At 44.1% G+C, this 15,024-nt stretch overlaps 1 protein-coding gene across 1 annotated transcript in view; it reads left to right on the forward strand.

Moving 5' to 3' along the window:
- Window positions 1-15,024, forward strand: part of chn2 (chimerin 2) — a 75,273-nt gene that overhangs the window by 21,133 nt on the left and 39,116 nt on the right. The window contains exon 2 of the mRNA XM_079503617.1: window positions 4,939-4,977. Coding sequence (XP_079359743.1) covers window positions 4,939-4,977 — 39 coding nt within the window. The remainder of the gene's footprint in view (window positions 1-4,938; window positions 4,978-15,024) is intronic.

Consider the following 15,024-nt stretch of genomic DNA (forward strand, 5'->3'; position numbering starts at 1 on the left):
CTGTTCAACAGTGACACCTAGTGTTCAGTTATACTGCTCAGCACATATGCCAACTAATGTAGGCTGTAGGATGCTGCGTTTTCTACACAGACTCCAAAACAAACCTAAAAGAATGTCTGACCTTTTTGAGTGGTGCAAACCACTCCAACAACCAGCTTTGTCTGTATCTATGTTTGTGTCTATGTATGTACTACCTTTTTCCACTGACGAAAACTAAATGAAAACTAAGCTAAATATAAGACTAAAAGTAAGACTAAATATACTGACAATTTCATCAACAAACTAGAAAAAGTGCCCTTCTGGGCACAGGTCTCCACCAGGAGGATGTTGTGTGTGTGTGTGTGTGTGTGTGTGTGTGTGTGTGTGTGTGTGTGTGTGTGTGTGTGTGTGTGTGTGTGTGTGTGTGTGTGTGTGTGTGTGTGTGTGTGTGTGTGTGTGTGTGTGTGTGTGTGTGTGTGTGTGTGTGTGTGTGTGTGTGTGTGTGACGCGGCTTGGCCTGTTGTAGCGCCACCATGAGGCTGATTTGAAAACTGTCAAGTGGCATTTCTTCCTCAGCCTAGTGGGAATATGCATGCATAGTTTCACCGCAATCAGAAGCTGCGTTGAGTAATTGTGGCAATTTGTACAAAATGGGTACAAAGCGGGCTACTCCTGAAAGGTTTAGAAGCCAATCGTAGGCAATGAAGGTGGATTATGAGAAATCAAACAAATGCGTCTTGATCACATGACTATGGAGAGCATGTGTACCGATTTGCGTGAAATTTGGATAAAATCTGAAGGAATAATATTAGAAAATGTGTTTTACATATGTCGGCCTCCTGGTGGCGCTATAAAGAGCAGATGTGACAAATTCCAGGCAAAGGTTTTTCCTTGGCCTCTAGGGAGTTGGCATACAAAGTTATCCACAGATCCGTGCAGTTAGAGGTAAAAACACTTTTCGGCGAGTTATAGCGCCACCATGAGGCTGAGTTGAAAATGTTCACGTGGCATTTCTTCCTCGGCCTAGTGGGAATGTGCGTGCACAATTTCACGGAAATCACACGATGTGTCCATGATTTGCAGCATTTTGTTTGAAACTGAGCACTCCTGCAAACTTTGGAAGCCAATCTTAGCCAATCAGGATGGAGTCTGAGAAATCTGAAAGACCCGTTTCGTTGAATGGCTCTAGAGAGACTGTGTACCAATTTGCTTGATGTTTGGACAAAATCTGTAGGTGTACTGTCCAAAAACTTGTTTTGCACAAAGCGGCCTCCTGGTGGCGCTATAACAGGCCGTTCTGGGGCAGAGGTTCATCGTTGGCATCCAGGGAGTGTGTGTGCAAAATTTGACATCGACTGGGTTAACGGTGCCGTTGATTAGCTGTTCACAGACGGACGGACGAACGGACACACACACGGACACACGGACGGACGGACGGAGTGCAAAACATACTCTCTCCCCATGCCTTCGGCCTGCTGGAGACAATAAAAACTGGACCAAAATGTTAGGAAGGGACTAGTGGACAAGAGATCCAGTATAAGTCATTTTACGTTGCATGCTGGAAATAGCCGATCTACAAGCTCACAACGCGTCGCACTGCGTGAGCTTGTAGATCGGCTATTTTCAGCAAGTGCCATTACGACACCATCAAGGCCCTCCCAAAATACATTTTAGTCCTAAATCAACTGTAGATTTGGTTGACTAAAGTCTTATGATATTTAGTCGACTAAAACTAGACTAGACACTAAAACATTCCAGGTGACAGGTGACTAAAATCTGACTAAAACTAAATGAAAACTATTCAAGAGACTATGGCTAAAACTAAAATCAAAATTTGCTGCCAAAAACAACAACACTCAACAGTCAGTCATTGGCTGACTAGTCAACCATTGTGAACCACCCCCCTAACCCATTCCCAGAATGCATTGTCCTGTGTGTCTTCCTCACTCTCTAGATCTGTGAGAATGTGAAGTGACACTGATCTTCCTTTGTTAGTCTTTGAACTGTGAGATTGCGCACTAACGACAGAGTAATGCCACTGACCTAGCTACCCGTCCTCATCCCCCCCTCCCCGTGTCACACGACGTCGCCCCTCCAGTCTGTGTAGATCAAGACCCGGAGACATTCCAACTCGCGTGGTGGTATTTTTAGCCTTGCCCCATTAGCTGGCATTCCAGGAACGTGATCGCTGGCGGGCCTTATCACACGATCAACCATCGAAGACATCGGCCGCTTAATCATCATACCGCCACACACCGCTTTCTCTCTCCCCCCCGAGGAAATGAAGAATAATCTCCTGGGTGTCAAGTTTTTGGAATGATATCTCCTTTCCGTAGTTTTAATTAAATGGCATTGTTTGAACCCGTTTGTTTTCTGCCCCCCGGGTAAAGGCAGGTAGACCTTTTCTTTATTCATCAGTTCGAGCTTCACCCAACAGATGGCTGTTCAGATGCTGTAACGATGAGCACGGTGGGGCTGTTAGGGAAGTCTCTTGGCTCAGGGACACTTCAGCACATACAACTGGACAGAATGGGGATTCAACTACATGAATCCCACTGTCCCTATTCCGGGGCAAACAGTCAGTGAAAATATCCCATTTACGAGATTGATTGATTGAAGTATGTATTAACAGATTGGAGATTTACAGTACGTTTCAAGCTCAACTCAATACAAAACTGTTTACTGTGGACGACACCATAAAGCATTACACTTGTTTGCAATAGAGCGTCGCAGTCCCGCCCCTCAAGAGACCCGGAAAATAAATCCCTGTTAATTTTCCTCATAGACTTTTCAGAAAGTATTTATTTAAAGACGTTTACGCCGCGGACAAAGCCAACTCTTGTCGTGACAAATGACAACAAACACAATTTTTCAAACAAAGAATTAGAAAGTAGAAAAAAAACGGCAGGTTACAACACTTTTTTTGTTGTTTTTCTTCTTTGTAATTATTTGTTTGGTCCAAAATATTGTGTGTGTTGTCATGATTTGTCACGACAAGAGTTGGCTTCGTACGACGCTTAAAAGGTCTTTAAATAAATGCGTTTTGAAATGTCTATGGGAAAAATACATTGGGATTTATTTCCTGGGCCTGGTGTCGTCATGAAAGGGGGCGGGACTGCGACGCTCTATAGGGTCCACCATGTTCAATTCATCATAACATTTAGAGACGTACAAATATACACTTCTATACAGTATAGCCAAAAACAGGAAATCATCATAGAGGAGGTAAAAAGGGGAAAAAAACTTATACAGTGAGGGGGGAAAAGGGGTGGGTGGGGGAATCAGATTTTACGGGTGCCAGTTTGGAATCGCAGCCGCCCGTAGGTGCCCTTTGAGAGCGGTAGATCACAACGCGTTGCGTCGCAAAAGCATACAGGAACAAACGGAGGGGAACAAGTATAGCGCCCTGGGGAACACCGGTCAACTTAGTATATAGTATTATGGGATGGGTCCGATTAATCGATGAATCGATTATCGTTAATAGGACCCGAAATCGATTATGAAAATTAATAATCGATTTTTTTTTAATGAAAATCTGTTGGAAAGGCAATATTGTCATCCAAACAGGACAGGGCTATAGGCCTACCAAAGTGTGCCTGGGATGTGTCTGTGTAGCTGCATGACTGAGAGGAGTGTGTGACTGAGTGTGAGTGGAGATTGATTCCAATCAAGATACAGCTTTGGAGGATTTAGCAGGTGTTGGGAATTTACCTAATTAGGCCTAGGCTGGGGTTGCTATGGTGATCAATTGGTGATCAATTGGCTCAACTGGTCCAGGCTCCTCATTTAAAAGTTAGTAACCAAATGGACCCTTATTAACTCTCAAGAGTTAAAATTATTGTTAATCATCTACATCAGGGGTTCCCAAACTTTTTTGACTTAGGTACCCCTTGGGGGGGGAAGACTTTTTTTATTTGTAGTGTTCATTAAAAAGAAAAGTCGTAAAAGAAAGGAAAAAAAAGTTGTAGAAAATTGTCATTATTTAGAAGACTTTTTTTTTTAAATTTCGAGGCCTGAATGGGTTAACTGCTTTTGGCTTTGTAGTATAGGGCAGTATTGACCCCGGTAACACAGTATGCTAAAAAAACAACAACAAGCATGTCTTTATCGATCAGACGACAGCGAACAGAACAGAACACAAAGTGTATTATTCATGGATCTCCAGAGACATCGGCACTGGTGGGAATTCTCATGCATAATTATTGCAGAGAAGATAAAACAGTGTTGACGTATACCCTAACCCCAGTGGTTCTCAAAGTGGGGTCCGGGGACCCCCAGGGGTCCTTGAGGGAGTTCCAGTGGGTCTTCGGGCTAAAGGATGGTTTGGAACCAAATGGACCCTTATGGTTCTGTAACTCTTGAGAGTGTACAAATGGAACCAAATGGACCCGTCTCAGAGTTAAATTAACATAGATTTTACAATATAAATGGGGGTATCAGAGATAGCAATGACATTAAATGGGGGGTCCTATTGCATATCAAACTGGTTGAGAATCACTGATGGAGACGTAGAAATCTTCTCATATGGGGGTCCCTGGCATATCTTTTCAAATGGGGGGGGGGGGGGTCCGCGAGCTAATTAGTGTCAATTTGGGGGTCCTTGAGAAAGAAGGGTTGTCCGCACACTGTACTGTATATCAGCTCCCAGGAAACTTGTATTGAGTAACAACGTTTCGACCCTTCCGGGTCTTCGTCGGGTACGTATTTGTTTTTGTTTAGCACCTGTAGAGTGTTCTTTAGATGTGCGTGCTTCCTTTTTCATCCAATTCGGGGGTCCTTGACATGAAAACAGTGGTTTGAGAACCACTGCCCTAGTAGTACCCACAGGGATGCGCTCACCGCCAGTCCACACAGGGAAGGGAAAAGTACAGCAGAGACTTTTATAATGAGAAAGTCTATTAAACAGCGTGCTGCGTTTGTTTGTAACACTACCTCTCCCTTGTTCTTTTGTTGTTGCAGACCCAGAGGATTACCAGCCGCCCATATGGAAGTCCTACTGTAAGTAACTGTATATCTGCGGAGTCATGTGCGTTGATTAAGAATGTGTGTAAGCCTTGACCCCCCCCCCCCCCCCCACCCCTCTGCCTCCACAGTCCACACCGATGATTTTCAAAATAAAGGAGCGCTTATGTTCCATCTATAAAGCATTTCTCTCCTGCATGTGTGCGGAAGAATTGGGTTTTCAATTTTCATACTGTGAGGGGGATACAACTCAATATGTTGCAGTTAAATGCTGCGCACACACACAAACACACACACACACACACACACACACACACACACACACACACACACACACACATACTCACAATATGTACTCTCATCAGAGATCAAAAGCACAAGCATACACATTTGCACAATACAATACTTTCACAGAAACACACACACACACACGCACACACGCACACGCATGCACCAGCTTATGCTCATGCAAATAAGTGATCACATACCCAGACATAGACAGTCACATGATGCATGCACACACACACACAAACACACACACACGCACGCACGCACGCACGCACACAAAGGCAAATCCCAGGTCTCTGAAGAAAATAGGTTGGCATCATCAGCCCAGGAAATGCAACTCCTACACTGTACCTGCAACGCGTCTCAGTTTAAAAATGGCTGGATGGGTTTGGGAACAGTCAGCTCATTAAACGCTGCTTGCTGTGTGGAGCAGAATATCTGCATGGCATCTGCTACAAAAAAAACTGCAGGAACTCAGCAGAAATTACTTTTTTTTCCTCCACGCAGCAGCGTGTGGAGCTGCAGTCTGTGGAGCTTACATCACTGGTTCCCAAAGTGGGGTCCGGGGACCCCCAGGGGTCCTTGAGGGAGTTCCAGGGGGGTCCCCAGTTAAATGATAGTTTGGAACCAGAATCGAAACAGTCATTTTGCAATAATGTGATCGCAATGCACTACCCGGTCACCCACTAGCGCACCCAATGCAGTATCTCACCTTGACAGGCTATTTACGATATATAAAACTAGTCTATACCTGCTTTCCCCACCATCCGTTCGTCCAGGCCGTGGGAGGGACCAGCCACTGTGACTACAGCTCCCATAGCATAGAACCATGGCATTGCAGTCCATACAGGGACCTCCTCAACCACAACTACAGATCCCATAGCCAGTGGCAAAGATGCTAATAGATAGCGTAAATGTATGAAAAGTGAAACATTGGCTTCCTCACTCCCTTGCATAATACCAATGGTCACTGACAGTCACATGCTGTGCAAGTTCAGATCGAACGGTCAACCCCACCGAGGAGAGACGATGGATGAGGACGGACGGCGGGGTCGGAACGGACTGACTGTTTTTGTTTTATTTCATAGTAGGATACTGAGCTACAGTTCATGGCTCAGTGGGATATGCTTTCCGTGCACCATATCTCTCTACGTTACTGTTTGCCTGATGGAGCCTACTCTCTCATCTACCTCCTGAGTCCCCTCTGCCCTCTGCGCCCTCCGACATGTATTTTTAGACCTCTGTATGTCCCAGTCCTGGAAGTGGAGAGATTTCCCAGCATCTTTTGCACGGTGTGACTTAAGACGCCCTGACAAAATAACACAATTTCACAGTCAGGACTTCTTCCTTCCTTTCCCTCCCGCGGTGGCAGAGACGTGGTGTAGCTCAGCCTTACACAGCAGTTTCTCCACAGCCTCTCGGAGGACTGTTACAGCGCACGGGGGGGGGGGGGGGAAGGCACACGGTGCACCCGCTGTGCATCATTTCTGGCAACGGTACCTCTCTACCCTGAGCCAGAAGAAGAAGGTACCGGAGTCTTGTCAAAACTGGGAAGAAATATGAAAGGTTATTAAAAAAAGAACAAGGGCTACATTATGTCATGGCAAGTTCAAAACAGTTAGGTTGTTGCACATCCAGTCCCCTTGCTGGTGCTGGACTAAAAAGGTGGTGACACTGTAGAAATATGAGTGGTAATACGTATAAAAAGTAATACGCATTAAAAACAGGTTCACTAGGACTACTGTACGTGAACTAGGGAATTCACTTCTAGTCATTTTTACTAGTTGCCTAGTTTACTAGTCGACTATTTGTCTCCACCAGGCCGAAGGCATGGGGAGAGAGTATGTTTTGCACTCCGTCCGTGTGTGTGTCCGTCCGTCCGTCCGTCCGTCCGTCCGTCCGTCCGTCCGTCCGTCCGTCCTTCCGTCCGTCCGTTACCAGCTAATCTCCGGCACCGTTAACCCGGTCGATGCCAAACTTTGCACACACACTCCCTGGATGCCAACGATGAACCTCTGCCCCGCATTTTCCAGAACGGCCTGTTATAGCGCCACCATGAGGCAGCTTTTCACATTGTTTACCTAAAACTGCACCGATCTGCGTGAAACGTTGCATGCACACTCCCTAGAGGCCAAGGACAAACCTTTGACCTGCATTTTCCACATCTGCCTTTTATAGCGCCACCAGGAGGCTGAATTTTGTAAAACACATTTTTGGATATTACTCCTCCAGATTCTGTCCCGAAATCTCAAAAATCGTTACACAGTATCTCTATGGTCATGTGCTCAAGTCGGATCTGTCCGATATTTCATATTCCATCCTAATTGGCTATAATTGGCTTTCACAGTTTGCAAGATTGCCCCGTTTTGAACAAAAGCCTCAAATCATGAACGCAGCATGCAATTTACGTCACATCTTTCACACATTTTCTTACTAGGCTGAGGAATATATCCCACCCTTTTCACATTGGCCTGTTATAGCGCCACCAACAGGTTGATTTTTGCAAAACACATTTTTGGAACAAAATGCCTCAAATCATCCAATTGCCATCAAAGGCAAACGTATTACTTATTTATATTACTCCTAAACATTTTGCCAAACATCTCACACAGTCCTATCCTCCTGGTGGAGACCTGTGCCCTGAAGGGCACTTTTTCTAGTTTTTTTTTCTTTTTTTATATTTAAAAACTGTACATTGTTGACTATAACCAATCTACCTGATCTTGAGGCCTACAGAATCGGGAAAAAAACTAGTCAACTTATCAACTAGTCAACTAGTACCAACAAGGTCGACTAGTAAACTAGTCGACTAGTTGCTTAATGCCCTAACGTGAACCTGTAAAATGACAGTGTTTATATAATAAAACGAAACATACGGACTTCTCATCTTTTTACATTATGTAGCAGCCATTTTTTTAAATCAATGATTCTCTACATTTTTTGTTTCATTGACCTCCAGTTTTTTGGCACTTTTCTGACTTTATTGATAGTAGTATTCATTGATACCAGAGAATGACAGGAAACAGACAGAGAGACGGGGAGTGACACGCAGCAAAAGCTGGATCAGGATCGGGATTCGAACCCGTGGCCCATGTGGTAGGCGCCTGGACCGCTAGGCCTGCAGATTGACTGCCAGTTTGATATGCAGATTTGGCCACACGCTTAGCACTGAGAGTCTATACGAATGGAACCAAAGGGTCCATTTGGTTCCATCTGTAGACTCTTATAGAGTGTCGCAGTCCCGCCCCCTGTCATGCCGACACCAGGCCCAGGAAATGATTCCCAGTGCATTTTTCCCATAGACATTTCAAAAGTATTTATTTAAAGATGGTTACGCCGCGGACAAAGCCAATACAACTCGAGTTGTGACAAATCATGACAATAAACACAATATTTTGGACCAAACAAATAATTTCAAAGAAGAAAAACAACAAAAAGTGTTGTAACCTGCCGTTTTTTTCTTCTTTCTAATTCTTTTTTTGGCCCAAAAAATTGTGTTTGTTGTCATGATTTGTCACGGCAAGAGTTGGCTTTGTACGACACTTAAAAGGTCTTCAAAGAAATACTTTTTGAAAAGTATATGAGGAATATGAACGGAGAATCATTTCCTGGGCCCTGGTAGGGGGTGGGACTGCGACGCTCTATAGGGTTACAGACGCATGGTTCAATTTGGTTCCTATAGCTATTAATCATTTAGCTGAGAACGTTGAGAAACAGTGCTTTAAATGGTGCTTCTTTTCCTTTTATCGCTTCATGTTTGGCAGCCAATATGAATAGTTTTAACTGATAGAGTATTAGACAGTGCACTCGGCGTGCCAAGGCCAGTTAATGCTTAAAGAGAATTTAACCTATTTAGGCCTGACGTCGACATTACAAAAATGTCTTCAAAATCCTGACAGTTTTTGAAATACCTATATTTCTAGGCCTATATCACTAGTCAATATTTCATGTCAAGGACATGGAAGCAAAGATTTGAGTTAAAACCGGTCGCTCTGAAAGAATATTCCAAGGTTTGTGCCACATATTCACGTTTTTTCAAAAATAGCAGACCTACAAGCTCATAGCGCGGCACCGAGTGCCGCGCTATGAGCTTGTAGATATTGAACTATTTTTCAATAGTTCAAGTTTTAAATAATGCTTAAAACACCAAAAGGGGTTCCCGCCCAGAATGAATTAACATGCTTCTGAAGGGCGTGGTACGTGGGTGACACCATTGGGGAGTTGGCTGATTTGCCTTGCAAAAGCTTCAACATTGACTGACCCTGTCCTTGAACTGCACCAGATCTGTTCCAGCATTTTATTGACTCATGTGCTCTTACAGTATGTGTTTTAACACGCCGTGCTTTGCAGGGTCTGTTATATAAAGCAAAACGACGACACTTTTGGTCGAGGTTCGGGAGGGTTGTGTGTAGGTACCTTGTAACTGCAAAAGGAATGTGAGCGCTCGTCGCCAGCAGTCTCTGAACCGGGTGCACGGTTTAGAAAAAAATCGAGTAAAACTAAAAGATCACCAGCAGCAGCCACTTCAAGTCCTTTTAGCCCATTTTGGACGGGAACGCATGTGTGTCTATTTTACCGCTGTTTCGGCGCTGTAGTGCCGAAATGATTTCGGCTCGTCAGACATTTTCAGTAGCACCGAAGAGCCGACTTTAGGACGGGGCCCGCCCCCCCCCCTCCGAACCTCAAATGACGTCACATTGTACTGGCTCTACAGAGCCGAACCGACTTTTATTCGGCTCTAAAATAGGAGTATGAATCGCGCCTTAGAGTTTAACCACTTTAAACATTATTTAAAACTTTAGCTGTTGAAATATAGCAGATCTACAAGCTCAGCTACGAGCTTGTTATTTTTGAAAAACGCAAATCTTTGAATATAATGCTTTCACAGCAAACGTTTTTAACTCAAATCTTTGCTTCTGGGGGGGTCCCTGGAACAACATATTTTCAGTTGGGGGTCCGGTAGCCAAATACATATAATATTTGGCGTCCTTGACATGAAATGGTTTGAGCACCACTGATATAGAAACATATGTTTTTCAGAAAACTTTAGAAGACATTTTGTAGAATCTGGTCTCGGGTCTTAACCCATTTTGGGGCGGGAACCCCTTTTGGTGTTTTAAACATTATGTTATAATTTAGCTATTGAAAAATAGCAGATCTACAAGCTCATAGCGCGCCACCGAGTGGCGCGCTACGAGCTTGTAGGTCTGCTATTTTTGAAAAATCGTGAAAATATTTATTTCAGAAAACTGGAGGATTTAGAAGATTTTTTTAAAATTTCGAGGTCAGGCCTAAATTGGTTAATCTGTTAGGGCTACGTACAAAGGGATGCGTTTCGGCGTGTTCCTTCTTCCTTCACCGTGCCACATGCTGAGGAAGGCCCTCGCTGTCATCGTTGACCTTTGCATTTTCTCTGTGGTTTTATTTTGAAGCACATGAAGAATGAAATATGCTGTATAAACAAACGTGACTTCACTTGACTTAATTTGACTGGACCTAACTTGACTCGACTTGACTACCGGTAGTACTGCTGTGCTGCCCATAGTACTGCTGCCCATGCTAGACAATAAGGTAGACAATAAAATATACTAAAAGGACTTGAAGTGAGCGCTGGTGATCTTTTTGTTTTGTGTTTTGTGCTGTGCATTACCATGATGTAACTCAAAATCAGGAACTCAAATTGTTTATTGTTGGTGGAATCTGCTTTTGCATTCCTTTTATGTGCTAAAAGGGGGACTTTAAGACCACGTGTCACTGTGCAAAGTAAGTCAAAGAGAAGACAATTTTGGAATATCAATTTCAAAATCATCTGAGCAACAATTGAACATATCTCGGCTATAGAGCCCAAACGAAATAACTTAACTAAATACATGATTGACTAAGCATTCATCAAACTCCCCTTTAAGATACCAAGAGGCCAAATCAAAACAAGAAGAGAGTCAAGTTGCTACTGTAACGTGAGCAATGTGACAAAATGTCCAAACATTATGCACTGTATCACGATTTACATCAATATCTCTCAAATATCTTGTTGGAACTGTGGAAACGGTATAGTTAAGCACGCTATATCCTTTATTTAACAGACCAATTCTGCCCAGCTGTGATGCCGTTGTGTCTCCTGCTGCATGCCTCGCATTCTTCATTTCCCTTTTTCAATGGTTTCGGTGATTTTCTCTGCCAAGCTCTGCCAAGCACTTTAACCTATTTTGGGCGGGAACCCCCTTTTGGTGTTTTAAACATTGTTATAATTTAGCTATTGAAAAATAGCAGATCTACAAGCTCATAGCGCGCCACCGAGTGGCGCGCTACGAGCTTGTAGGTCTGCTATTTTTGAAAAATCGTGAAAATATTTATTTCAGAAAACTGGAGGATTTAGAAGATTTTTTTTAAATTTTGAGGTCAGGCCTAAATGGGTTAAAGTATAAAGTCTAATCCCACAGAAGCCTGGTAGTGTTCATACCCGACTAACCGTGTGTGCGCACGTGCCCGCCCCGCGCGCGTGCCACGCGTGTGTATCTGTGCGCGTCCGACTCCTCATCCAGGTCAAAAGGATTAATGTATAGCGTTAGCATGCTGCATTAGCGCTCGAGCAGGGCTGTCGTTGTGAAATATGGTCCCCGTTGACTCACACAAAGGGGAGCGCAGGTATATAAAGGCTGCTGTCTCCTATATAAAGCACTGAGGGATTAGCCGTGGTCGTCTAGGATAATGGCTCCTTTAGACCTCTGTAGCCTGCGCACTGGACAAGGACATCAAGCAATGAGTGATTAGTTGCACCTGTTGGTCCACCGTATTATCCTGAAGACCAGCACTATAGGTTAGCCTCGGAAACCCAGACGTTTTTATTTCCAGGGAGATAGCACTAGGTTGCCACAAGTTAAAATGTAGTACAGGGGTCGGCAAGTAAGTTTGGCCTCCGGCCACACTCTTTCAAAGATAGTAGATGGCTAATTTAGGACCTGGAACCTCTTATATAAAATGTTAGGGAGGGACTAGTGGAGAAGAGATCCAGTCTAAGGGCCGATTCATACATATTCATTTAGAGCCGAATAAAAGTCGGTTCGGCTCTGTGGAGCCTACAATGTGACGTCATTTGAGGTTCGGGGGGGGGGGGGGGGGGGGGGGGGCGGGTACCGTCCTAAAGTCGGCTCTTCAGTGCTACTGAAAATGTCTGACGAGCCAAAATCATTTCGGCACTACAGCGGTCATTGGTTGCATGCTGAAAATAGCAGATCTACAAGCTCACAGTGCGACGCGCTGTGAGCTTGTAGATCGGCTATTTTCAGCAAATGTAAAAACGGTCATTACGACGGCATCAAGGCCCGCCAAATTTAAATTTAGTCGACTAAATCAACTGTAGATTTGTTAAAATGTTTTTATGTGGACACACCCACCAGTTCATTAAGTTATGCCTGGTTTGCCTGGTGGATGGTGATGGGTGGTGATCCACCTGAACTGAAGCCGCACCCACAGCTGTAGTTGTATGATAAAAGGGGAGGGGTTAGGGGAGGGGCTGATAGTGTGATGCCACTATATTACGGTTTATTTCATTGGCCCGTTTGACTGTCAAGGGTTCAGCCTCCAGGAAGAAACCCTAAATACAAAGTCAATACACCATTGCACATATAAACGACTCCAGGGTGTCTAATGAAGTACTGTCACCTCATAGACACATGAAAAACTGGAAAAATACAAAAATTGTGGCACTCCCTCTTTAAAAAGGAGAGAAACAATGTATCATTTAAAAGGCATGTAAAACAAAGCTTGACAGAGGTTTTTCATCCAAAGGTTTCAGTCGGAAAGTTGACAGTGAAAACATAATGAACTATTTGTTAATCCTACCCCGGTTAGTAAACACTAACGCTGTCCATATACTACTTGGACTGTCGGTCAGCTATTGGATATTATTTACAAAATAATTTGTCAGGCCAGATATTATCGTTGGCGGGCCAGTTCTGGCCCGCGGGCCGCCTGTTGCATCCACTGATGCACTGTAGTAGATCGAACCGGCAGTTCGATCTACTACAGCGGACGCCGGGCACCAGTCTTAATATTTGTAAATGTTGTACATAACGACATGCCCAAAAGATTGATGCCAGGTTGAAAGTGCTGAAGCTCTGCCAGACAGACAGAGTTAATTGAACACATTGTGATATTATTCAATCACACTTTGAGGAACGCCTGTCCTGAAGCCATACCCTATCTCCACGGCTGTGAGTGACGGCTCCCAAATCCACACATTTACACGTCAACTCAAATTAAAACAGCGGGTTCCATGCTCTACATCCTCACTGACGGGAAACGGAGCCTCAGCTGAGACAGTGACTGAAATGTAAATAGTGGGACATGGTGGGTGACACAACCATTACTATGCATGTCACGTACTGTACAGCAAGGCAAGAGCAAAGGCAATGTTTAAATTTACATCGAGCATCGAGACATTAACCCCATTTTAGACCCGACAACGATTCTAAAAAATGTCTTCTAAATTCTGACAGTTTTTCTGAAATACCTATGTTTCTATGTCCAGTGGTGCTCAATATTTCGTGTCAAGGACCCGCCAGGAATTATCTGTATTTGGCCGCCCATCTGAAAATATGTTGTTCCAGGAACCCCTCAGGAGCAAAGATTTGAGTTATAAACGTTCACCTCTGAAAGAATATAAAGATTTGTGCCAACATTTTTAAAAAATAGCAGACCTACAAGTTTATAGTGCGGTGCTATGAGCTTGTAGATCTGCTATTTTTTCAACAGCTAAAGTATAACGGTTCCCGTCCATAATGGGTTAAGACGGAGCATTAAGAGAGTTGCAAAAGAATCCCATTATAAAAGGACATTTTGAATACAACACAATAACACAATTACAGTGCAGGGTAAAAGGCCAGCTGCAAACAGAATGTGTTTCAGCTTTGATTTGAAAAGGACTGGAGAGTTCACAAAAGTTCACTGAGAGATGATTGGTGCAGGAGGAGTTAGGGAATCAGAGGCTGGACGAATGGGGACGAAACCGCATGTTGATGGGTTGATTGGTGCCAGCTGAGATGATGTGGAGTGGACCTCAGGCCTATCAGTGGGCTCTCAAATATTTTCATGTCAAGGACAGGACCCCCCCCAACATTATATGTATTTGGCCCGGGGACCCCCGTCTCAAAACATTTAGTTCCAGGGACCCCCCCCCCCCCCCCCCAGAAGCAAAGATTAGATTATGAGTTAAAAAGATTTGCACACATTTTCAAGATTATTAGATGCTCAGTCTACAAGCTCACTTCGTGCCACACCATGAGCTTTTTATATCTGCTATTTTTGTCTAAAAGTCTAAAATGAAACAGATGCTTTCCTGTTTTGAACGGGTCAATGTGACTATTGACATTCAGACCTGAGTCAGACCGACTTACAACATTTTGGGTGGGAACACACCTCCTGTGCTTCATGCCTCTCTCTCTCTCTCTCGTCTCTCTCTCTCTCTCTCTCTCTCGCTCTCTCTCCTGTCACACACCACAGTATTGTCACACATCTATCTCTCTCTCTCTCTCTCTCTCTCTCTCTCTCTCCTGTCACACACCACAGTATGTCACACATCTCTCTCTCTCTCTCTCTCTCTCTCTCCTCTCTCTCTCTCTCCTGTCACACACCACAGTATTGTCACACATCTCTCTCTCTCTCTCTCTCTCTCTCTCTCTCTCTCTCTCTCTCTCTCTCTCTCTCTCTCTCTCTCTCTCTCTCTCCTGTCACACACCACAGTATTGTCACACATCTCTCTCTCTCTCTCTCTCTCTCTCTCTCTCTCTCTCTCTC

The sequence above is a fragment of the Electrona antarctica genome, assembly GCF_951216825.1.
Source record: "Electrona antarctica genome assembly, chromosome: 6".
NCBI lineage: Eukaryota > Metazoa > Chordata > Actinopteri > Myctophiformes > Myctophidae > Electrona > Electrona antarctica.